The sequence below is a fragment of the Aethalodelphis obliquidens genome, unplaced genomic scaffold (genome assembly GCF_003676395.1).
Source record: "Aethalodelphis obliquidens isolate GAN/ISIS:26980383/991018 unplaced genomic scaffold, ASM367639v1 scaffold2, whole genome shotgun sequence".
NCBI lineage: Eukaryota > Metazoa > Chordata > Mammalia > Artiodactyla > Delphinidae > Aethalodelphis > Aethalodelphis obliquidens.
This window is the reverse complement of record NW_020837946.1, coordinates 20,793,088-20,819,102: the sequence shown is the minus strand read 5'-3', so window position 1 is coordinate 20,819,102 and position 26,015 is coordinate 20,793,088. Positions and strand designations below refer to the sequence as shown.

Below are 26,015 nucleotides of genomic sequence, written 5' to 3'. Positions count from 1 at the left end.
AGGAGTAGAATAATAATTCCATGCTTTATTCACAAACTGTAAGCAAGGGCTGCTGCCCTGGAGGGCTTGGGGACCCTGGAGGCTGCTAGGTAATGAGACACGTGGCTGAGGTCGGTGCTGCTCTTAGACAAACACTCTTGCTCCATCATTCTCTCGGGCCATCCTCCTTTTCTCCAACGTTTTCTGTCTTTGCCAGCTTTATGGGTACAGAGTCCTCTCTGATCTTGAGAAAGCCATTTTTCCACCCCACCGTCTCTTCCTTCTTCCCTTACCGGCAGATCCCTCATGTGATAAGCGTGCCCCTCCCAGCCCCTCGTTAGGGACTGTTTCCCACGCTCTTCCTTTATATCCCCTGGGCCTCGCCTGCGCTGGGCAGAGGGTGACTCCTCTTACTGGAAACTCCCTCCCTCGGCTTCCACGACCTAATTGTCTTCTAGAGCTTCTCCCTCCCCTTCGACTACATTTCACGATGTCCCTGTTTGTAGTCTTTCCTTGATTATTATTACTCTGCCCTGTGTTTGGCCCCTGGCGTCCCTCTCGGCGGAGCAGGTCTCTTGCGAGCCAGTAGCCCACACCGAGCAGCCGTGTGGCTTCACGCGGCGGTTCGATGGCGGGTTAACCGATGCCCTGGGAAGCGCGCCGTGCTCTGTCCTGACCGTGTCCGCTTTCAGTTTTGCCATAGCGAAAAGAGGCCGCCTGCTGCTTGCTGATGACATGGGCCTGGGGAAGACCATCCAAGCCATCTGCATAGCCGCCTATTACCGGAAGGAGTGGCCGCTCCTGGTGGTGGTACCGTCCTCTGTGCGCTTCACCTGGGAGCAGGTCAGCTCTCCTGGTGCCGTGATTTTAACGAGGAAGCCTTTCCTCAGTGTCAGAGTCATCAAATGACAGTTTGGGGACAGGACCTGGGGAGCTCGAAAGATCTGTCTCAGCTGGAGGAGGAAGGGAGCCTGCTGAGGCCAGGCTCCTGGGTTTCTGAGTTAGAATCAGGCTAGGCCTTTAGGGAGGAAGGGCAAGGCCTTACCAAGCTCAGACTTGCTTCCGTCTGTCAGTAGACGCTTCCTGAGCACCTCCGGTGCCCCTGCAAAGAACACCTTTCACCTCTACCCCACTTAAGTTTCAAAATAGTTTTACTTCCTTTATTTCCCTTAATCCTTAAACAGCTGTGTTCAGCAGACACAAGATATTAACCCCACTGACAGATGAGAAAACTGCCTCTCCAAGAGGTTAAGTACCGTGCTTGCTGCTAGCGAGGAACGTTCCAGGGCCTTGAGGTCGCACCTCCTGTCGTTGGGCTCAGGGCCCACACCGGTAGCGGGTGGTGTGGGCAGGATGTTCACAGTCTACCGGGCACCTTTATGGCAGAAAAACCTGACATGACCATTGTATTATCACTCAGCTGTGAGCTTTGTCTCCCATAAATCCAGGGATCAGAGTGGTCCCATGAAATGAATGAAACTCTACGTAAGCAAACGTGGTGAGGATGGAAGACGTGGTTCATCGTCCGTAGCTCTTCCCAGCTTCGTGCTGCTCGAGGTGGCTGTCGGCTTCCTCATGCCAAGGCTGTTACTAAGCCCCCGTGAGCTGCTCCTGGGAAAGAGGCAGCTCTGCCTGCAGCCACGGGGCCTGACGCCCAGACATGCCCTTCCAACCCAGGAGAAAGCAAAACTTAAAAAAAGTGCATATCGAAACAGTACCTCACTCACTTCTTGTGCTCGTGATCTGAACTGTGCCAGAGCCTCTAGGAACTAACAGTTCAACACACGTCAGATTCCCACAGCACCCTCGGAAATTCTAGGGAAGATTAGATGGTCAGCGGCTTATAACCAGGACAGAGCCTGGCCTCGCGCTCCCGGAATCAGAATGGTGTCAGCCCAGGCTCACTGGGAGCACCCAGACCCCCGGCCAATGACAGAGGCACCTGGTGGCCGTCCACTGGCTCCAGGTACTGGCTTTGTCTAGAGATGGCAAGATTTCTGGGGAAAGGAGGTGCCTTTGTAGAAAGCACTGAACATTTTCATCATCATCAGTGCCTTTGGCGTACCAGGCTCTGCTAAAAGTTCCTTTATAAAATTCCTCTTTAAAAGAGTTGCATTCTTTCCTCGCAGAAACTTGTCTTCTTTTTTTTTTTTTTTTTTTTTTTTTTTTTTTTTTTTTTTTTTTTTTTTGGCGGTACGCGGGCCTCTCACTGTTGTGGCCTCTCCCGTTGCGGAGCACAGGCTCCGGACGCGCAGGCTCAGCGACCATGGCTCACGGGCCCAGCCGTTCCGCGGCATGTGGGATCTTCCCGGACCGGGGCACGAACCCGCGTCCCCCGCATCGGTAGGCGAACTCTCAACTGCTGCGCCACCAGGGAAGCCCAGAAACTTGTCTTCTTGCTAGAGGTCACAGAAGTGAAATCCACAGACACCCCAAAGCGACTGCTCACAAGGGCTTGCTTACCGAGGAGAGAAGTGTCCCGTTAGTGGAAAGTGAAGGGGTGTGGGTGGGTGGGAGGAACAGGGAGGCGACGGTTGTTCGTGGGGACAAGGTTATGCTGAATGCAGGAGGGCGGGAAGGGGAAGAGACCGAGTGTGTCTTCAGCGGGCGTTAACGTTGGTCCGCGTGGAGAGAGGCGGTGAGTGGGTTAGCGGGGCCGCAGCTGGCACCTGCCAGGCTGAATCACCACTTGGGTTTTGTTCTCTCCTGTCACCCCCAGGCCTTTCGTCAGTGGCTGCCGTCTCTGAGCCCAGACCACATCAACGTCGTGGTGACTGGGAAGGACCGCCTGACAGCTGGCTTGGTCAACATTGTCAGTTTCGATCTTCTGAGCAAGTTAGAAAAGCAGCTGAAACCCCCTTTTAGAGTTGTCATCATTGTAAGTGACTTGGCAGGGTGTTTAAGTACTTTATCTCTGGGGAACTTTCTGCTCGAAAGCTCCAAGAGCGTCCATATCTGTAATCTCATGGGGCCCCACTAGGTGTCTAGGAGAGTAGAAATCACTGGCTTTGTTTTGTAGGGAAGTGATCTTTCATTTCTCTCAAATAGCGCTTCTCGACCCTGGCTACATATTAGGATCTTCTGGGGCAGGGGCGGGCGCTTTTTGAAAAATTGTGGTTTACTAGGTCTGTGCTGGGGCTCTCTAGCCCACCTCTCCCCACGGGGGGTCACGTTGGAGGCGAGCACGTGAACCCCCAACAGCCCGGGGCTCCGGGAGCTACAGCCTGGACAGCATGGACCTGTGCCGCCATCTGGTGCCCTCTGTCGGCGTGACTCAGACGTGCAGTTCAAACAGTTAATAGATTTTCTTCCAGATGATATAAGGACGCTCCCTTCCTACCAAAGAAAAGCACTTTTTACCCTAGTTGTTTTTTTTTTAAAGGAGGCTTTAGAGTTTAGAGTCCTGCTCCCAGATGTGATGGTACATCTTTTAGCTGCCGCTTTCCTTCTTCTCCTTTCGTACTCCAGAAGGAAAGTCTAGAGATGCTGGCTTCCGGCCTCCTCTGTCAGTACCCAGTGTGTCTACATGGCTCACAAATACAGCCCTGAAAACGTGTGAGTCTCTCACATCCCCACTCCCGTCCAGCCAGCTACCACCCCTAGTCCAGGTGACAGACGTCCCGGGGCGAAGCCTGCGGTGGATGGTTTCCAGGGGAAGCTTATCCTCGCTTTTCCTCTTGGCAGAACAGGGAAACCCAGTGCCTCCGGGTAACACGAAAGGTTTTTTATTCAAACGCGTGACTTGAAAAAGCCAGTGGTGTTTTCCTCCTCTAAAAATAGGATTCTCTACCTACAGTGGCCTCCCAGATCTTGCTGCGCATCTTGTTTAGTGCACATCTCATCTAGAAGGAGCTAAAGAAAGGGCTTTTAGAAAACTCTTTGAGGACCTCTGAGTCACTCACGTCAACAAGACTGCAGTGGGGACTCTGCCTCGGGTTTCCCGGCAGCGGGCTGACTGCGAGGGCGGCGCCTTCGTCCATTGGCTCAGCTAGCCAGAGGTCGCAGGCAGCTCTGTGCCCTGCCCAGGGCTGTGTGCTGTGGGTGTGGAGGGAGCGGTCAGCCCCTGGTCTCCAGGGAGCTGCAGTCCAGTAAGACAGACCGACACACACGCAGATCGTTACAGTCCGTTCCAGGGCCTTCGGAGACGTGGGAGCCAGAGCCTGTGGGAGCTCAGGGAAAGCGGGGGAGAAGGCGTGGGCTGGGCCGCAGAGCCTTGAGCCAGCTCGGGGCACACACGGGTCTTCAGCACACGGCGTTAGTGCCGTGCAGGGGGGGGGGGGGGGGTGCAATCTTACAAGCCAGCAGAGCACCTTTCAGGAGTCTGTCCCGTGCCGCGTGTGAGGTGGGCAGGGCAGGGGAGTCGCCAGCCCCACTTTGCAAGTGGAAAACTGTCCCTGAGAGATGAAGCGACTTGCTCACAATGTCATAGAGAAGATGCCCCAGAGCCTGGTCCTTGCCCAGGCCCCCAGCTGTCTCCTTGAAGGAGAAAGCACTAAGAGAGGCAGCCTCGGTGCGACGCTGTACCAGGGTCAAGCTTGACGTGGGCTCTCTCTCCGTCTGCTCAGGATTTGGCCTTGTTCACTTACGTGACTGTTTCTTTTCAGGATGAATCTCACTTCCTCAAAAACATTAAGACCGCCCGCTGTCGTGCAGCTGTGCCCCTCCTCAAGGTGAGAGCTGCTGAGGACGGGCTCCGTGCCTGAGCCCACTCGGCACTGAGATCTGCTGTATTTTGCTCGGGCTGGACTGGTGTCCAGGGGGAGCAGGGGCCGCAAGTCCATGGCTGCAGGCTGTGGATGTGACTTAGCATTGACTCAGGGCATCTCTACTTAGGACTTTGGTACCAGATTCGTTTTTCTTCCTAACATCCTGCTGAGGAACTAGTGGTCAGTGCAGTCGTCTGTCTCTCAAAGATGAAGACCTGTTGAAGGACACAGGCCAGGTGGGAACTCACTCTGGACTGTCCTCGAGCTCCTCCTGGACAAGGCAGAGGGACAGCCTCCAGCAGCGGGTCCTCTAAACAGCCCAGGAGGAGCTGCCTGTCTTCCACGTGGCTTGCGGGGCAAAGCTCTCATGGTGCAGACTCAGAACCAGGCCGTGGGCATCAGCAAGACGCGCCACAAAGCGGAGGCCTGCTTTATAGATAAGATGATAGCCTTTTCTGGGGCTGCCCCAAGGCTGTTGTGTTAGCAGGAAGGTCAGCCGTCCACACCCTTTTCTGGGGTGGTCTAACATATGCTGACCCTTTGGCTGCCTGAGTCCAGGTTCAGAGCAGAAGGGGTGTGGGGGGGTGTGTGTCTGTGTGTGTGTGTGTCCAGCGCAGCTTTGAATCTTTATCCAAAGGCATTGTATTCTGACCTGCAGTATAAGCTCCGTGCTTGGTGTGGTACACACTGCAGTGTCTGTATTTTGTGTCCCAGCCCCTCCATCCCCAACAGAGGGAAGGCCCCCAACTTTCCTTCCATCTATTTGGGGTGAGCTTTCTCCTACTTCAGGGAAAAAAGTTGTACAATTAGAAAAGTAGTCTTTTCTCTTGTAACAAGGTAGAAATATCTCACAGGTGACTTTGGGGGAATCTCCTTTGGTTTGTATGAACTGAGCCAACGAAAGCGCATGTTATGTTCATCTTGGGCTCTTGGGTTGCACCTGATTTTAAAACTGCAGCTTTTATTGCTTAAAAGAAGCTTTAAGTTGTACCTAAGCTAGGGAAGACAAATATGCTAAATGTTGGTGAAACTTAATAGCATTTGAAAATTAATTTTTTCCAACTCCCCACAAAACACAGTTGAGTGCTCATTTCAAGTTGGTTTTGTGTTCGGAGTAACAGGTAATATGATAACATCTTCCAAAGCAGGATTATGTCATTCCCTCCAAACCTAAAGGTCCTTTGCTTAAAAGCCTTGATTCTCTGCCCAAATTACCTATAAATGTTTATAGGTTGAGAGCCATTTATGGACACACTTAAATGATTTTCCCAAAGTGGTGACCCTTCTTTTGGGGAATTTTCATATGTTTTCTTTTGAAAAATGTTAATAGACCCTGGTACTGTGGTTCCAATTTTACAGCCATAACTGAAATTAAATCTGTATACCCCTGATTGTTTAGACAAAAGAAACTGCACAGTAGATAGATGATATCATTAAAGATATAATAGGAAAGCTTCTTAGCAACTGTCTTGTTAATGCACTCATTGCCTGGTCAGGCAAGCTGGACTTAAATATTGGTTTCTGAAATATGTGCTTCTGAGTCAGACCTTTTAAAGCAGTGTCTACGTTTTTCAGATCTTGGGTATATTTCAGAGTGACACATTTAAAACAAAATTTTAACCGCTAACTAGTATGTATTACTCTGCATTGGCCGTAGAACTCGGATGAATTAATGTTTCAAAACAGGACCCGTGAATATAGCCTGTTCATGGGTGTCTCGAAGCCACTGTCATCCATGACATTGACTTCACGTGTGCTGGACTGTTGAGGAGGATGAGGCATCCTGTGTTATTCTGTTCATCAAACCTCCCACCTCTCTGCTATATTTCCGTCGAGACCAGAGTTCCTCAACCTTGGCACTGTTGACATTTGGGGCTGGATAATTCGTTGTTATCCACAGGGCTGTCCTGGGCATCGTAGGACATTTAGCTGCATCCTTGGCCTCTACTCACTGAATGCCACTGGCTCCTTCAGTTGTGACAACCAGGTCTTGCCAAGCGTCCCTGGGGAGGAGGGGGGAATTACCCCTCCCCATTTCTGTTGAGAACCACTGATCAGATACTCTAAGGAAATGAGTGAATCTAGGTATTTTGGGAATAAGAGGAGAGTTGGGAAGAAGGAAAATAATGCCTTTGAAGAGCCAAAGAAGGGCCGAATTTAATACTACTTGACTGTTCCTCTAACTTGTGCATCTCTTAGAACTATATTCTGATAATTGATATGTCAAAATATTTTCAGCAGATGTTCATGATGAGGTGATTAGGTTCTATCCTACTCTCTGTGAGATAGGCCACATCATGTGGGTTTCCTGAATGGAAACAGCAGCTGCATGCAGAGGACGTTTTGCTTAGGTTGTAAGAAACTAGTGGTGTTGTCCCATGGGAAATGTGACATCTTTCTTCCCCTACAGCACCGTTTTCCTGGGCTGCGAAGCGAGGTGGTTCTGTTTTCATCTGCAGTTGACCCTTGAGCAGCGGGGGTTTAACGTGCCTTTAGCTTATATTTAGCTGGCCCTCCATATCTGAGGTTCCTCCACATACTGAGATGCATCCGACCTCAGGCAGTATAGGACTGTAGTATTTACTATTGAAAACATCTGCCTAAGTGGACCTGTACAGTTCAAACCTGTGTTGTTCAAGGTTCAACTGTGTGAAAGTAGGCAAGACAGAAAGCTATAAAGAGCAAAACTGAAATCACCTTTAATCCCTCCAACGCAGAAAACCACTGTTAGCAGTTTGGTTGTTTTTCTAACATGTCAGCTGTAGGGCAAGATTTTTTTTTTTTTTTTTTTTTTTTTTTTTTTGCGGTACGCGGGCCTCTCACTGTTGTGGCCTCTCCCTCTGCGGAGCACAGGCTCCGGACGCGCAGGCTCAGCGGCCATGGCTCACGGGCCCAGCCGCTCCGCGGCATGTGGGATCCCCCCGGACCGGGGCACGAACCCGTGTCCCCTGCATCGGCAGGCGGACTCTCAACGACTTCGCCACCAGGGAAGCCCCCAAGATCATTTTTAATGGTTTGGGAGCGTTCTGTGGTATGGACGCATCCCATGATTTAACCCTTAGTGTTGGACACTGTTTAGCTATTATAAATAATTCTGCAAGTGAACATCATCCGTATGTTCATAGCTTGTATACTTTGTCCTCTTAGGACGAATTCTTCCACTCAGAATTTCTGGGTCGTAGTTTTACCTTTTGATAGTTGCCTCTGAAATCCAGTCTGGCCACGCATCACCACCTTCACTCCTGCTCAGGCCAAATCACATGGTCTTTTTCTCCACATGACTCCAGCCCTGAAGGGTATCTGACTTTTCCATTGTGAGCAGTGAGGTGTGTTTGAGTTTCCTTTAGTGTGTGTTTTTTTTTTTATAGTGCTTTTTATTGTTAAACCAGTTAGATTATTTCTTTTTTTTTTTTAACATCTTTATTGGGGTATAATTGCTTTACAATGGTGTGTTAGTTTCTGCTTTATAACAGTGAATCAGTCATACATAAACATATGTTCCCATATGTCTTCCCTCTTGCGTCTCCCTCCCTCCCACCCTCCCTATCCCACCCCTCCAGGCTGTCACAAAGCACCGAGCCAATATCCCTGTGCCATGCGGCTGCTTCCCACTAGCTATCTACCTTACTACGTTTGTTAGTGTGTATATGTCCATGACTCTCTCTCGCCCTGTCACAGCTCACCCAGATTATTTCTTTAGAAGAAAGGCCCTCAGAATCCCACCATCCTTCCCTGATAAACAGCTGTGTCTCTTTTTGTGGGAGTAGAGTCCTCTTGTGTCTGTTGGTTGGCTAGATCAGATGAGCATAGTGGTCTAAGGTGTCTGAGCTTTTTCTTTTCCTTCTTCATTGAAGTAGTTTAACTAGGTGATATATTCAAAGAGTACAGAAGGGTGTACAGTGAAAAATAACTCTTTCTCCCCACTCTGGATCCCCCAGTCCCTTGATCTCTCTCCTCGAAGACAGCCACAGTTACTGGATTTTGGGGTTTAGTTGTAAAAATTAGTCTGTGCCCATGTCAGTACATTCAACGTGTGTTTCCTTTCTCCCTCCCTAGAGTGTTCTACAACCAGTTTTGCACCTTCCTTTTTTCCCTTAATGGCGTATCTTGGTAATCATGCCACCTCATTCCCGATAACTGGACCTCATTCTTACAAATAGTAGTCTGTTGTATAAATCTGTCAGAATGTGTATCATCTGATCCCTTTTGTTGGATTTGTAACCAGGTTTTGGATGTTTTGTACAGTACTACAATGGCAGTACTTGTGATATACAAGGAGGGAGTCGAAAACCCAGTTCCCCTGCACCTAGAACAGAAAACCCAGTCCCTCTGCGTTTGGAGAAATGGCTCTTTGCCTCTTCAGGCCACAGCGGGGGCGGTGTCCACTAGGAGGGTCTGCTCTCACCCCCAGTGTGATCAGGCAGGCTGCAGGAAGAGTCCCCTGCTCGTGTGAATCAACTAACTTCTCTGTGACGCTAAATAGAAATCGTTTTTTTGCATTGTTCCATTGTGGGTTTCTTGGGTGCTAGAAGAGTTACCTGTAAGGCGTTCAATTTAGGGTTGATTTATGTAGTTTTATGCATTTATATTTTCCTAAACCGGAAGTTCTCAAGGGTAGAGGGTGGCATATAAACCACGTGAAACCGGGCACAATTAAAGGCCTTATGGATGACAGTGATGACAATAAACGTGTCGGGGCTGAGCAGGCTAAGTCATTCCATAATAGATGAGACGCCGTATTGGTTTCTTTTCAAAGCTGGCCTTTTCTCTTTCCATAATGCTGCCTCTGCTTTTTTAACACCCACAAGCATCCATTTTCAACGGTCCCATCACCACCCTAGTCTGGACAGTATATGGGAGGTCTGACTCCATGTTAACTCCGTCCTATAAATATCGGGCAGAGAACCCTGGAGTTCATTTCCAGCACCTGATCTATGAGCTGCTGCCCAGGCTCCATCCCCAGGCTACAGCAGTGATGACGTGGGGAATAGGTTTGGATGGTGAGCTGATTTTCTCTTACCGATAAGACTTCTGATTTTCCCCGTTTCATTGAAATGGTCTCGAGCCAAGGCAAGTGGTGCAACAGGCGTCATTCCAGAAGCTCATTGTTATTTTAATGAGTCTGCATTAAACCATGGAGGAAATTAGAAGGCCCAGGTAGTTGAACTGTGGAAAATTATAGCTGGAGAAGTTCATGGGTCTCCTGTCCTAATGGAATTAGGTCTTAGCAGCTGCTGAGCGGGCAGAAGTGCATCTCAAGAACGGTATATATGTTGTATATTTATAATCACTTTCCTTCCCTCTGCTGCACCTGTATTTATTTACTTTTATGAGGCCGTGTATCTATCTGAAAACCTGATTTCCTCCCCTAGGTGACTGACTGCATGTGATTGCCTTACGCTGCCATCATTAACTCGAGGTTACAGTGGTTAACAAGCTGTTTCTAGACAACCGAGCCCCCCACTAGGGTCCCTTCCCAGAGCTGAAATGGATTTTACCACCAGTGATCTGTGGCCACTCCGTGTTCTAGTACAGTAGGGAAGTGTCTCCTTTTATATCTCACCCTCTTTCTCATCTGAGTAAGAGGTAGGATTTGGGGTCTGGTCTTCCTGGGTCAGCTTGGTGTCACGATAAGGAGGAGCCCGAAGTCTGTCATTGGAATTGACCAACTGTTTACGCCCATCCTGCCCTCAGCTGAGCAGGCTGCTGCAGGCCTGGGCTGAGTGTAGGGTAGATGGATCCGGGTCCCACCTTTTAAAGTCCTTATTAACTACCAGATGAGCTTGAATCAGGGATCTCTAGGCTCAAAGCATTGTGCAGCTGAGTTAGTGACAGCCTCTTTTTTTTTTTTTTTCTCCTCTAAAGAAAACAAATAGAGGCTTATACACAGGCCATTGCTGATGCTTTCTCCTGGGATTGAGAAAGGGCTGGTCCTACGTGTCAGTATCTAATCATAGGTTCAGCTTGGGTGTCAAAAATCCATCCTGGAAAAAGTTCGGACCTGCTGCTGTCTCCCCTACTTCCCCTTGCTCTAACCATGCTGGATTCTGTGAGTTTACTCCACGTTCCGTAGGACACCAGCTAGCTTCCTTGTGAACATTTTTAGGCATACAGTGAATATTTATTGATTGCCTACTTTGTGCCAGCCACTGTTCTACGGAAACAGAGGTGGACACAGCCCAGTCCTTGATCTCAAGAAGCTTGCAGTCTAGTGAGGGAGACAGACAAGATAGAATTCAGTGTAAGGGACTAAGTGCTGATGTAGATGCAGGCAGAGGGAGTGGCCAAGGCAGCTTAGGAGATGACGCCCAGCCTCTTACACAGGTCACACCGTGAGGTTCTCGGAGCACACATGCTCTTTTTCTCTGGTCATGGTACCTTCGCTTAGAGTTCCCAGGTTGTGGCCACCCAGAGCTCTGGAGTGAGGCCAGCCGTAGTGTCTTTGGAATCTAGATCTACCTTGGATCTAAGATGCATGAACTTGAGAAGTGCCTGTGGTCAGAGTGCAAGGAAGTGAAGGTGTTCATGCAAGATTCCAGGGGTGTACTGTTCCGGGGGCCTCGGCTCCGACTCCTGGGGGTGCTGGGGACATCTCTTGCGTGTCCTCTGTGCGTCTCAGCATCTTGGGCTTTTGTGTTCTAGGTTGCCAAGAGGGTGATCTTACTGTCGGGCACCCCAGCCATGTCCCGGCCGGCAGAGCTCTACACGCAGATCCTCGCCGTCAGGCCGACCTTCTTCCCTCAGTTCCACGCCTTTGGACTTCGCTACTGTGGTGCCAAGCGGGTATGTGTTCTTTGTTCCCCCTCTTCCCCGCCCACCCCCACCCTGATTTTCACACCTCCCTTTCCATTCCTTCTTTTTGGCTGTGGTGTGATCAGAAGATCACTGGCCATAGAGCTGGATTCAGATTTTAGCTCTGCTTTGCCCCTAACTCTGACCTTGGAGTGTCCTCTACGGTAAGATAAGAGCAGCCCCTCCGAGTTCTAATGCTTGTGGTGATTCCACGTTAGTGTTTTCTAGTAGAGCGACCAGTGGCCGATGCATAGGTGCCTGGAGCTCTGAAAGCCAACAGCTCTTGCCTCAGAGAAGGGCACTGAGGTGAGCTCCAGGTGAGGCCGAGGCCCTACATACTCTGTGCAAAAAGGACAGAGGAAGCCTTTGAACAGGTGGAGTGGGAAGCATGATCTCAGGCTCCCCTGGTGGGCTCTCATCAGTGGGCCTTTGCTTTAAATGTCGACTCATTATAGTGAATCGTGCCCGGTCAGCAGGCCAGAAGCCTCTGACCTGCAAATTATCTCTATGAATACGGTGCCAATGGAGCAGCTGCCCCTGAAGCTACAGTCTGCACAGCTTCCGTTCTCCAAAAATGGCAGAGGAAGCCTTGTAAACAAATGCCGTTGCAATCAAAATCGTGATTTCTGGACTTCCCCGGTGACGCAGTGGTTAAGAATCTGCCTGCCAATGCAGGAGACACGGGTTCAATCCTTAGCCCGGGAAGATCCCACATGCTGCGGAGCAGCTAAGCCCGTGAGCCACAACTACTGAGCCTGCGCTTTAGAGCCCACGAGCCACAACTACTGAAACCCACACGCCTAGGGCCCTTGCTCCACACGAGAAGCCACCGCAATGTGAAGTCTGTGCACCACAATGAAGAGTAGCCCCCGCTCGCCGCAACTAGAGAAAGCCTGTGTGCAGCAGCAAGACCCAACGCAGCCAAAAAAATAAAAAATTTTTAAAAATCACGATTTCTAAAACCTGTTTTTTTAAATAGATTTATTTAATTAATTATTATTTTTTTTTTTGGCTGCGTTGGGTCTTCCATGGCTTTGTGCGGGCTTTCTCTGGTTGCCGAGGGTTTCTCATTGTGGTGGCTTCTCTTGTTGTAGAGCACGGGCTCCAGGCGTGTGGGCTTCAGTAGTTGTGGCACACAGGCTCAGTAGTTGTGGCACATGGGCTTAGTTGCTCCATGGCATGTCGGATCTTCCCGGACCAGGGCTCGAACCCATGTCCCCTGCATTGGCAGGCGGATTCTTAACCACTGCGCCACCAGGAAAGCCCCCTCAGTTTTTTTTAGCTGAAGAAAAAAAGTTTATTTAATGACATGGGGAAATAAAAGAGTGGAAAAAAGTAGGATGTGAAACTTTCCCTTTAGTTAATTATTCATTCTTTGTCTCCCTATCTTCCCCCGCCTCCTCTTTCACCCCCCTCTGTGTCTCTCTCCTGTATGACTGGAAGATAAGGTATGCCAAAATGGATTACTTTCGTAAATGAGAAAGTCAACATTTTAAAAAATATTTAACTTACAGTAGTCACAAATGCGAATTCCTCCTGACGGGCCGTTGACGCCATTAGCGGTCACCAGTCTGGCCACCTGGCTGAGCATGGGACTCCATCTTCCTCAGCGGTGCCCTTCTGCCAAAACCCCGCTTTCAGAAGGATGACCTTGCCAGACAAAGGGCCACTGCTGAAGGATGAATTCATCACTGGGCTTTCCTCTGGATGCCCCAGCACCTCACTTTTGAATACAGATCAAGAAAATTCTAGCTGCCACCACCATCTCTCTTGCAAACCAGAGGAAAAGAGTCAGGAGGTGGAGAGCAGAGGAAGGGGTAGAGGGCAGCGTTTTTGTCTTTTCTCACCAGTCTCCTTGTCCGCTGGTGCAGTACAGGGCACGTGTGTAGCGTGTGTCATCTCCACAGGGCACATGTGTAGCATGTGTCATCTCCACAGGGCACATGTGTAGCGTGTGTGATCTCCACAGGGCACGTGTGTAGCGTGTGTGGTCTCCACAGGGCACGTGTGTAGCGTGTGTCATCTCCACAGGGCACGTGTGTAGCGTGTGTGATCTCCACAGGGCACGTGTGTAGCGTGTGTGGTCTCCACAGGGCACGTGTGTAGCGTGTGTCGTCTCCACAGGGCACGTGTGTAGCGTGTGTCATCTCCACAGGGCACGTGCGTAGCGTGTGTGGTCTCCACAGGGCACGTGTGTAGCGTGTGTGATCTCCACAGGGCACGTGTGTAGCGTGTGTGATCTCCACACTTGGCGGCTGAGGTTGGCTGAGATTCCCTGTGCTGGGTCCCTCCAGACACGGCACAGGCCTCAACTGGTAACATGCTCGCCTCTGCGGTTTGGGGGCTGAGTCAGTGAACGAAGAAACGCGGGTCGAACGAGCTGCCAGTGCTGGCGGGCCTGGGCGTGGTTCCTCTGTAGACCGATCACTTCTGACATCCTGTCACCCTCAGCAGTAATAATGTTGCCAAGTGCCTGTTCCAAGTATGCCCGAGCTGTGTTCAACCTGCAGATGGCCAAGGAGGCCCTGCCCCAAGCAACACTTGGTCCTTCTCTGAGACTGGTAATCCCCAGACGCCTCCCTCATGTAGTTCTTTCGCTCCTTCGTGTTCCCTCTGCCTCTTCAGGTCGAAGCAGCCCTCTGTGTCTTGGTTTGGCAGGAGCCAGGCCACCCCCAGAGTGTGGCGGGGCACGACCAGAGCTTCCAGGATTTCCTCGCTCTCCTTGTCTGCGGCCGTGTCTCCCTTGTAGCTCCGCAGCGCGTTCTTGGTGGACACAGCATGTTTCCTGGCCTGAGCTGGGGGGTCTCTCCGTGTCAGGCAGCCATAGCCAGGTTGGCCAAAGCCTGTGCATGTTTCCAGTGCTCTTCCCCAGAATAACCCGAGACAGGATGACACACAGAATTAGCTCCTTGTTTGCTTAGGAGTTCGTTGTTTTTCCTTAATCAGTTGAGCTGTTTTCTTCAGGCACTGGGCTGTTCTCTTTTCAGGAAGAGACACAGTCTGTGGCCTTCTCCTTCTTGGCATCTGTGCCCTCTTCACTCTCTCCAGACCCACCAGTGGGATACAGTCTCATCTGTTCGCTGGTGTGCTGGGGCCTTGGTGTGCTGTGATGGGTGGAGCAGAAGTCCCAGTCGGTGTCATTGCTGACAGGTGGGAGGTGATGGGGCTGGTTCGAACCTTCTTCCTGAGCCCCGAGTAGCTCTCTCTGATCCAGGCTCCGGAACACCCACGATCTGAAAACCAGAAAGGGAGAGTCACTCACTTCTCTTTCTAATCTCTACTTTCAAAGCTGTAGCCAGGGTGATGGATTTATCCTTCAACAGTTGTCTTTTGTCCGGCAAGGTAGACTTCTCAGATGCCTAAACCCTGTTCCCGTGAGGTTCCAGTAGCACTGAATTAGAATGGCAGGCGCTGGCCCCTCTCTCAAGGGCAAATCGCTTCTCATTTTCCCCACTTGTTCTACTGCAACCTTGAAGCCACAACTCCAGCTCACCCTGGCTTCTCTCCTGTGGGCAGTGTCCCTGTGCAGAGGCTCTAACTGGACGCTAAAGCCTCATTACTTCAGACCTTAAGGATTCCTTCTTTTGATCAAGTCACAAATACGCCGAGCTGCTGCCTGCATCGAAGACACTGACACTTGGAGAAACGGCTGCCCCTCACTCATCACCCATGCCACCTGGGAGAGAAAAGCCTTGCCATGCAAGTTAGTGATGTTAATAAGATCATCTGCCTTATTTTAAAATACTTTTGGAAAAGAAAAAACAGCTTTTCAAGTACTTTAAAAATATCCACTTACATTCAGAGTACTTATAATGCAACTTGTGGTGCTTGGCAAAGTTAATGGCAAACCGTTTTTAGCTGGTTATTGAGGCAGGAGATTTCTGTTATTAAATGTATTTAAAGCCATACACGCCTTTAACAAAGTCTCCCCATGGATCAGTCCAGGTTAGGTTGTGCGCAGTTGTGTCGATCCCTCAAGACAACTTGATTTCTGAAAAGGATCTTATCTTCCTCGACCGTCTGGGCGCATGGTGTCGTGTTTAGCCAGGGGCCGGGGGAGCTGAGGGCAGAGCCGTTCCCTGCCTTTACTGCTGCACTGTCCCTCCCTGGGTTCCCAGGCTCTGGCCACCGTCTCCGCAGTCATTCAGGCCATCCTCAGATTCGCCCTTGTCCTCCTCCTGCTGCCACTGCCCCAGCATCCAAGAAAACATAGTCAGACGCTGCCTTCCCCATCTTTGTATCCTTCCTTTCACCTAGCCCAATGCCTGCTCCGTGATAAGTTTTCAATAAAAGCTTGTTGGATTGTAATTAAGGTATTACGCATTTAAAACCTTTGGTATTATTGGGTTTTAACCTGCAAGGTTAAGAGTTGATAATATTAGAAGGTAGGAACGTTATACCTAAATTAATTATGATATCCATTTGTTCCTAGCATGATTTTTATATAATGCAGCCAGTAGGCCAGGGCTACTTTTTTTTTTTAATTAATTAATTTATTATTTTTGGCTGCGTTGGGTCTTCGTTGCTGCGCACAGGCTTCCTCCAGTTGTGGCGAGTGGAGGCTACTCTTCATCGTGGTGCGCAGGCTTCTTATTGCAGTGCCTTCTCTTGTTAAGGAGCACAGTCTCTAGGCGCATGGGCTTCAGTAGTTGTGGCACATGGGCTCAGTAGTTGTGGCTCGTGGGCTCTAGAGTGCAGGCTCAGTAGTTGTGGTGCATGGGCTTAGCTGCTCCGTGGCATGTGGGATCTTCCCAGACCAGGGATCGAACCTGTGTCCCCTGCATTGGCAGGCGGATTCTCAACCACTGCGCCACCAGGGAAGTCTCTACTTTTTTTTTTTTCTTTTAACTGTGGCCAGATTCTTGCATTAAGAGAAGCCACTGAAAAGAATGCCCCATGCCGAGCTCATTTTCGACCCTATACCGTGAAGGCATTTGCTCAGAACATCCAGTTGATTTCAGGGTGTATTTTTTTAAAAGAAGAAGCAGTTTTTGATCATTTTATTTCTCCACCTTTGGCTGTCTCTTCCTGCTCTCAATCTAGCAGAGGTTTATAGGACACCTATCACATCTCCAGCATTATACTAGGTCCACTGGCCCTCGAAAATGATCAAGCCTAGCCCCTGCCCTCGGTGGTTCACAGTCCAGGGTGGGCTGAGGCATGAGGGAAAAATTGAGCAGCTGAAACCCTAAGGCAGCAGATACCCTGGCTCCCTGATTTTCTACAGGACCGTAAAAGTCAGTCCTGTTTCCAGTAAGATTGTTAGTGAAGGGCAGGGTTTTTATTTTAATCGGTAGGATCTTGTCTACCTGTGTGGTAGGAAGTAGACATTCTTGCTCACTGCCTCCTTGAGCTGCTAAATGAAGGAACCATTTTTATGAAGGACTGCCTGGGCGCTCTAAAACCCACCTCTGGTTTCAGCAAGACTGCAGCACCTGTGTTCTGGGTTCTTCCCTTCAGCCGCCTCCACCATAGCCACCGCAGTGGCATTCACCAGGTCACGCATGGTGAGGCCCACGCTGGGGAAGAGCAGCTTCGTAATCCCTGTAACCCCCATCAAATAAAGATGTTACAGCATCATCTGTTACCTTGTGCAACAGGCTCAGTCGGGTAAGCCCTAGGGAAACTTTGTGCATGTAGTGTATGGGAAGAGTCTGACAAGCTGAGTGTCTCGTTTGTTCTTCAATGTAACAGGCACCAAACCGCTTGACATCTTGCCTTTGCTGCTAGAAAGGATAGCGCCAAACTGTGGGACGCCATGATACAAGTTTTTGGTTCTCTCATTCCTGACTTTCTTTCTTCCTTTTCCTTCCTGTTTCTCATTTGTATTCTGTGAGATTTTATTCATCCCTTAAAGCCACTTGAAGTTCTCTGAACAAAGCCAAGGGAAGAGAGGGTTGCGAGAAGGCCATTCCCGGAGGTGACAGCTCCAGTCCTGGGCCCTGGGGACTCTCACGAGCTGTGTCTCCGTTCTGCCTCCACAGCTGCCCTGGGGATGGGATTATTCAGGCTCCTCCAACCTGGGGGAGCTGAAGCTCCTGCTGGAGGAGACGGTCATGCTGCGACGCCTCAAGGGCGACGTCCTCTGCCAGCTCCCAGCCAAACAGCGCAAGATGGTGGTGGTCGCCCCAGGCCGGATCAGCGCCAGGACCAGAGCTGCCCTGGATGCCGCGGCCAAGGAGATGACCACCAAGGAGAGCACTGTGAGTCCGGGGCTGGAGATGGGGATTGGGAAGGTCCCCTTGTGCACAGCTGTTCCTGCCCTGGAGGGGCACTGCAGAGCTGACCCAGGGTCCCCCGACCTTGTCTTCCCGTAACCTCTCTCCCTCGCCCCGGGCAGGATGGTGAGCCCGCTTCATTTCTCAGCCTACCTAGTCTACTTCCAAAATCTCGTATTAATTTGCAGTTTTCTACTTGTGTAGATCACTGTTGATGGACAGTCATAGAGATAAACGCCAGGGCAACCACAGGATGGTGATATGTATTCTGAATCCCTCAAAGAAAGTTGGAGTTTATGTTTAGTGTATTTTGAGAATACTTCCTTTAGTAACAGTCATTAGAAATTAGTCCTAAGTGTATTTGTTATATATGTTAACGCTCTAATCATCTCATGTCTTTTGCTTTAGTCAAAAAAACAAATTGACATTTATATAACAAAGAGTTTTCAAACTCTCTTAACTTTTAATCCTTGTTACGGTCATTTATGGTTGGCAACAAGTTGGCACCCCCATTTTATAGAGGGGGAAACTGAAGCTCACAGAGAGTGGGATTTGCCCAAGGTCTTATGGCTACTCCATGGCAGAGCTGAGGCTATAACCAAGCCTGTTAGCCTTATATATTAGGGCTCTTTCCACTATGGTGACTTTGTCTTTTCAAAACACTTGCGTTTCATATCTGTCTTTAGTGTCATACTGTGCTAAGTGCTATAAAGTAATCTATACCAGACCCATTTCTGTCCTCTTGGGATAAAAACCTTGCAATTTTCATTCCCAAGAAAATGACAGTCATTGACATTTTCTGACATTATCATAAAGCATTATCTGGGCTTGATATTACCCTGTATACGGAAACTTAGATCTACATGAGGTACTAGCCTTCTGGGAGAGTACAAAATAAATAAGATGACAGGAGACAGAATGTGTGATTTTTTTTTTTTAATGTTATTTTACCATGTGATGAACAAGACTGGCTAGTCATTTTTAAGAAGCAGTGTAGGGTAGAGGATGCACTGGTAACTTGTCTAGCAGTATTTAATTTATGCTGTATTATACATAATAATCGGGATGGCCTGGAGGAAGTGAGCAAGCGTAATCTCTTTGCCGTGGAGTTTTCAAGTGAAGTTCCTTAACGTTGACGTGGACATACAGACCAGTGGTTCTCAAATTATATTTCAGTGGAACCATGAGCAGAACCGGGGTGTTCTGTTGCTAAAATCAGCATTGGTGTCTTTTTCTGATTTCTAGAGGAAAAAAGGCAGTGAATAAAAATATTTTCTCAATTTTAGTTTTTTCTTAGAACTTTCTTAAACCTTTAATGTCTACTAACTTTTGCCCACCAGTGAACTCCACCAGACAAGGAAACCAAGGAACATGTATAGCGTATGTAATATTAATGGGAAAAATTCAGATGTGTGATCTTTTTAGATGCAGAGGTCTGAATGTTTATAAAATGCTATGTTTTAGTTCCTTGTGTGTGTGATGGAAGAAAGTCTATTAGTATTTTGTGGGAGTCCCCAGAGGACACCCTCACCTGTACCCAGTCCATCTCCTGAACCAGGTGGTGGAGAGCAGCCAGTGTAGACAACTGACAAAACGGTCTGTGGGCATTAGAATTGAGGAGGAAGTCACGTTAAGTGGTCAAGAGGCAGTATGGCTAAAAAGACGTATGGGAATTTTGAACTTAGTGCAGCAAGGTTTGAAAGCATTTTTTAAACTTTCCGCCAATGTACACAGTTAGGTGAGTGGCTCTTTCCAAAGATGATTTCATATGTAACCTGCAAGTTTGATTTCTGAGTTTATCAACAGTGATGTGAAATTGACTAGGCTGAGCCATGGAAATCAGGAATATTGGGTGTTTATAACTCCCCGTAGCTATGCAAGTCCCTTAAATTCTTTGGGATTTGTAGATACTTTCTTCCCTAAAAAGGGGAGCCACGACCTACCTCATAGGCTTGGTGCTGGAAAAGTATGAAGGACTTGGGACAGTTGCTCTGAGTCCTGCCTGTTGTGTGTGATTGTTGTCTCTGCTTCTACAGCCCAGAGTCTTAACACTATTTTGCAGATTGTGAAAACAAACCCTAAATTGCAGTGTAATTCTTCAAGAATCCAGTGGAGAAGGGGCCTTGAGTTCTTCCCAGTCCAGTGCTGGAGAATTGCTATGTGCTTCCTTGGTATCTTGGGAAATTTAGGTTTGTCCCTAAGAGAGAGAAATTGAATAGATACAGGTTGCCTTCAGCATATGATGCTCAAGCCACATGCTAAATTCTTTTAGATAATAAGACAAATTCTTGAAAATTTGCTTTTCTTTTGTGTTCCTTAATGTAAATTAATTTTTATAATGGAAAATCCAAGTAGCAAATGAATTTATGAGCATGACCCTGTAGAACATCAGAACCTTTCTTACTGTAAAGCCCCAGATTTGATGCATGTACAAACCGTGGCTCTGACTGGGAGCACCCTCCTGCCAGCTTAACCCAGGAAGGGGAGCCAGTGTCAGCCGGGGCTTGGGCCAGATGGCCATCAACATGCCTTCTAAGCCCTGACTGGCTGTGAAATCCTGAACTGAAAGTGTTAAAATGGAGAATCATGGTTTTGTGGTTTTAGTCTGTGAATCTATAGAAAGGACCCCACCACCACCATTTTTATAGTGACTCTGTAGCCCCAAGTTTCCCTGCAATTTTACACATTATGGTGGTTCCAGCAAAGCACTGCTAGCCTGTCAAAAAGTGATTTCTTTCTTTGTTCCCTCACACCTTCCCATCTGGAGGAAGACATTTTTTAAAAAGCTTTAAATCACAGAAGCCAAGGTGAAGCGGCCAATTTATAAAACATAATGTACAGTGAAATCTTTTTCTCATTTTCAGCCAAAATAATAGATAGCTGTTCACAGGCTGAGAAAAGCTGACTCTAATCATCTTTTGTCTAAAGCCGTTTTTTTGATCAGCAAGACCAGGAACAGAAAAATGGAACTGGTCCATGCAGACTTCCTGGTGACAGTATCAGCTCACCTTTCTGCCATTTGACAATCCACTTAGATTCCAACATAGAAAAATAAATTCAGAACCCAGTGGATCTAATTTAATAAAAATCTAAGAAGCAGGAACAAAGAATGCAGGTTATTTAAAATTTCCCAGTCCATGGCTGACAAAAGAAGTAATAAGATAGTTAATGGGCTAGTATTATGTCTATCAGTTTGGGGAGCTTTTTTTTTTAAGATAAAACTATTGATTTCTCCCACATTAAAAATACAATAGAGGGCCTCCCTGGTGGCGCAGTGGTTGAGAGTCCGTCTGCTGATGTAGGGGACACGGGTTCGTGCCCCGGTCCGGGAAGATCCCACATGCCGCGGAGCGGCTGGGCCCGTGAGCCATGGCCGCTGAGCCTGCGTGTCCGGAACCTGTGCTCCGCAACGGGAGAGGCCACAACAGTGAGAGGCCCGCGTACCAAAAAAAAAAAAAAAAAGAAAAAACAATAGATATCTGTTGTATAAAATCTGCCAAATAAAGAAAAGTATAATATGTAACACATTGGTTTTTTATCACTATACTATAAAAAAGATTAACCCGGGGCTTCCCTGGTGGCGCAGTGGTTGAGAGTCTGCCTGCCGATGCAGGGAACACGGGTTCGTGCCCCGGTCCGGGAAGATCCCACGTGCCGCGGAGCCGCTGGGCCTGCGCGTCCGGAGCCTGTGCTCCGCAGCGGGAGAGGCCACAGCAGTGAGAGGCCCGCGTACCGCAAAAAAAAAAAAAAAAAAGATTAACCCATCTATTTATATTACATAATTTTGGCATATATCATTTTGGTATTTTTTCTATAAAATTTATGTGTTTTTTGCTTTAAAATATATATTATTTATCTCTCTCTATATATTATAACTTATGTACATAATAAGCAGCATATGTATTTTAAAAGCAGAATTGGGATCTTATAAAGATACATCAAGTGGGGAAGAAAGCAGGTTACAAAACTATCTGTACCCTTTTCCATGTTGTTGTTGTTCTTCTAAAACATAACATTTGAAGACTGCATGATGTTTTCTCACCTGGCTATATTGTAATTTTGCCAGTCATTTGTAGTTGGACATTGAAGTTAGTTCAATTGTTCACTATGCTAAGTAACACTACGCTGAAAAAGCAGTTTACATCTGAATTTGTGTACCTCCAATTCTATCCTGAGGGTAAATTGTAGGAGTGAGCTGCTGCATCACAGGGCATGGGCATATTTTGAAGACTTTTGGTACCTATTGATAACAGCCCCAAAAGGGTTATTAGCCCAGGGTCCCATCTCCCAAGCTGTGTGTAGTAATGATGTTTGTTTTCTCACACCCACATTGGCTCTGCCTGTTAAATCTTGGGGCAGGGTTTCTGAAAGTGCTTTCACCATCTCTCCATCTGTTTTGCCCTCTCCCTTTCTAAGAGCAAGTGCGGCCTGAGTGTGGGTGGGAGGGAAGGACCTGACAAGAGTCTCTGAAGGAACAGGAGTTTAATTGCGGACTGAGAACGGGTAGGGTGCAGTCTCCTTGAGGCGTACACGCTGCGGGTGAGGTCGTCAGATGGGAGCCTGACACTGTCCCTTCAGCATATCCTACTAGGGACGCGTTCGGTGGTTGGAGGGCCTAACCTACTGCAGGGGACCCTTTGAGAGATACGAACGGACTCCATGTGAGTTCATGGGCCACACGCGAAAAGTGTGTGTCCAGAGCCTCATCAGAATCCTGACTGGGCCTGGGGCTGAGAAACAAGTTAAGACACACACACAGAATCACATCTTCAATGTGAGTTCCCGGGAGGTTAGAGTTGTTTAACTGAACTGCTGCCACAAAATAGGAGGGACGTGTGAAGCTGAAACTAACATACCATTGTAAAGCAATTATACTCCAATAAAGATGTTAAAAAAAAAAAAAAAAAATAGGAGGGACGGTGCCCACCACTGCCACGACTCATGTAGAAAATGAAATGGATTCACTGTCCCGTCAGTGCCCCTACGGTTTCCTGTCGTTCCTGGGTCTCTTTCTTCTTTCTTGTCAAGGCCTAGAGGAGAGATGCTATTTAAAGCCAAAAAACGATTTTGACCAGGTAGCTTTTCTCACCATCTGTGGTGTGTGTAGTTTAAGGTACAGTCCAGCTGTGGCTGCTTTCCTGAGTTATTAATGAGTTCCGGGCCATAGGTGTTTTTACTGTTGGGTCACTTCTTTGTTCCATGAGGAAGCTGCCATGTCAATCACTGGCCTCACAGGGCCCAGGCCCAAAATGTAGGAGTATCTATAAACCCATGCTGGCTAGTGGAAGGGGATGGCTGCCCCACCACGGATGGTAAGAGTATCTGTCCTCTCTGGGAACCCAAGAGTAATGGTAAATGTTATCTCATATTGTTGTGAAACTGGTTAAGCACCTCCTGGGTTAGCATTCTTTATTGGGATTTATTTAGATGCAAACTATAAAGAAAATACCGTTTCCTCTTGAGGGAAGTCAATTACCTTCTGTGCACACAGGCCAGAAACATGTGAATAACATTTTGAGATGATACTAGAATAGACTAGTTGGGGTCAGTTGGAAATGATTCAGTAAGTCTTAGAGGTGAGCTTAGTCAGTTGGGTATGGACACAAGTTGGCAGAAGGAAAGGGGTGGGGGAACATCGTGGGCCACTGTCATGTGTAAGTTGTCACCAGGCTGTAATACCTATAGTAAATAGGTGTGCTTAGCAGGGCTGCCTTCCCGCTGAGCACATGAGCTTGGCATGGATGGTGAAGCACTACCTGCAATGCCCTTCCAAAGAGCTTGCATGTTCCTTGCCTCATGGGATTCTCACAACAGTTCTCGAAGGGTGACAGAACATCTGTAATGCTACTTTGTCTCCCAGTACAAAACCAGAGTGCAGACAGTGTCTGTGGCGTGGCTGAAGCGCGTGGGTAAGTCAGGGCCTCTCAGCTCTGGCGATGGATGTTGGGATTTGTGAAGCTCTTGGTGGTGATGATTATGTCAGCGTGTCACGGAGTTCTCAGAGTGGGAGACTTCAAACCCTCGATTTCTCCTTCCACAGAAACAGCAGCAGAAAGAAGCCCTTATTCTCTTCTTCAACAGAACAGCTGAAGCTAAAATCCCATCTGTCATGTAAGTGAACACCAAGTGTCGACTTCTCTCTCTCTCTCTCTCTTTTTTAAAAAGAAATACCTGTTATCTTAGTCCGTCAGGATGGTTCTATTGCTCTGTAAGAAATGATTAGCGATTTGAATGGTAGTTGCCTTGAATATAAAGTTTAGGGCACCATCACCCAGGAGGCATAAGTAGGCTTGTCGCTGGAGCCCTGCCAGGATGTGCTTGGGGTCCCTGCGAGATCCCGTCTTAACCCAAGTGACCTGGAGCTGGAGCCACTTATGAGCAGGGTTGGGTGACCCAAACACTGAAGGGAAGTTTTCCTCTTGCTAAGAGAACTGTGGTCACTTGCCTGTAGGAAAAAAATTAGGGGTTTCACAGAAGACCAGGAAGCTGCCTTACGGAGATTCTCTGGTCGTCTCCAAAGACATCATGTTTCAGCTGTCATTTACCTAAATAAGAAAGAAGGTGAATACCATCGTTTGTTCAAAAGATACGGGCAAGTGGCTGTTGTCACACTTGGTCTCCTTCTGTCTTCTCAACTAAAGCTGGTGTAATAATTTCTGTTCTTAAAATTATTCACTGACTTGAAAGAAAAAATCTCAATTGTCTGCCTTGGCTAAAGAAAGAAAAACCCACTGCTCTTCACATATCACTGAGATAGAAACTTGAAGCAAGTCTAACGACATGCAGCTTGCCTAATTTTTTACTGTTTAACATTTGTGTGAGACTCAGGCAGGGTAATGGTCCAAGTGATTCAATTACAATGAAATGAATTTAGCGTGGGTTGAGCGGTCCCAGATTGGCTGTGGGGACCGAGATCCATGGATAGATGGAGACCTACAGCCTGCCCTGCCCTCTCACTGAGCCTCTGCATCTCCCAGCCTCACCGGCCTCTCCCTCTGCACCCTTAAATGTGGTTGGAGAGTGAGTTCGCTGTGTTGTTCAAATCACAGACTCTCCGCAAAGACTCCTGAATGTCGGGCAGCTCTCCTTCACCCTCTGGGCACTGCCCTTTTCACTTATGATACTGTTTAAGAGACCAGTGAACTCCAGATGTGGTTTTTATGGCCTGGAAACTTCTCTCTCAGACACTAATCTGAATTGCCTCCACTGACATTTCTCATGTGCTGCTGAATAACACATGGCATGGGTGTGAGCCCCTTCCCTCGCTGTCTCAGCTTGTGACCTACAAAATCCAGGGTCCATTGAGTGCTGGGCCCAGAGCCATCCATTTCCCTTAGGAATTTTAAATCTAACCATTTTCCACCTTATAAATAAACTTCGGTAATACCTTGTCTTACTCCATTCATGCTGCTATGACAAAAATATCGTAGGCCGTGCACCTTAAACAACAAACATGTATTTCTCACAGTCCTAGAGGCTGGGAAGTACAAGTTCAAGGCGCTGGCGGATTCAGAGTCTGGTGACAGTTCTTTTCCTGGCTCGTAGACAGCCCTCTTCTCGCTGTGTCCTTGCATAGTGGAAGGGGAAGGGTGCTTTCTGGGGTCTCTTTTATAAGAACACTAACTCCATCTCCTCCCATAGGCCCCACATTGGGGGTTCGGATTTCAGCATATGAACTGGGGGGCAGGGACACAAACATTCAAATCATAACATACCTTATACATGCTTTTTCAAAATTCCATGATAAATTATATAGTGATTTATAGTTTCCAACAGTTTTGACATCTGTTAACTCATGTCACATTTATAGACTCCTCGTGAGATCAGTAGAATAAAGTTAAAATGCAGAAACTGAGTAAATCTAACGTAAATCTCTAAACTTCAGAATCATACAGCTAGTAAGTGGAAATTAGATTATAAATCTTAAAACCCCAGTTTCCTCTGATAGTTGTTTTTCTTCCCATTTTTGCTGTTGTTCGTTTTCATTTTAATGGACATCTTTCAATATAGAGCGAAGGTTATTGTGGTCGGCAGATATTTCCCGCTCGGTAGCTCAGGGACGTGAGGAAGGGCAGAGCAGCAATGCCACGTCTGCGATGTAGAGGGTGAGAGGCGTCAGGAAAACTGGGGGCCGTGGTGTTTATGGCTGGCCAAGTTGATTTCATGGCCTTGTGACTTTCTGATGCTGTAGCAGTTAACTTTTTTGCTTATGTCATGGCAAATTTTATGTCTCTCAAACTAATTAAAGTAGATTCTATTAGTACCAACAATTCACAAACTGAACTCAAATCCATACCGTAGTTGGTCACAGTGTTGTTTG

General features: G+C 47.9%; 1 protein-coding gene and 1 pseudogene across 4 annotated transcripts in view; one reads left to right on the top strand and one right to left on the bottom strand.

The window, feature by feature from the left end:
- The window catches only part of SMARCAL1 (SNF2 related chromatin remodeling annealing helicase 1), a 53,585-nt gene that overhangs the window by 16,568 nt on the left and 11,002 nt on the right, over window positions 1–26,015 (top strand). For all 4 annotated transcript variants that reach the window (XR_003436048.1, XM_027121985.1, XM_027121995.1 and 1 more), the window contains 6 exons: window positions 672–822; window positions 2,699–2,857; window positions 4,584–4,649; window positions 11,328–11,468; window positions 17,462–17,680; window positions 23,736–23,806. Coding sequence is in view for 3 of the 4 variants with exons in the window: in XM_027121985.1 (XP_026977786.1) it covers window positions 672–822; window positions 2,699–2,857; window positions 4,584–4,649; window positions 11,328–11,468; window positions 17,462–17,680; window positions 23,736–23,806 (807 nt within the window). In the remaining variant the exon portion in view is untranslated. The remainder of the gene's footprint in view (window positions 1–671; window positions 823–2,698; window positions 2,858–4,583; window positions 4,650–11,327; window positions 11,469–17,461; window positions 17,681–23,735; window positions 23,807–26,015) is intronic.
- Window positions 12,751–15,038, bottom strand: LOC113628406 (tetratricopeptide repeat protein 23-like pseudogene; annotated as a pseudogene).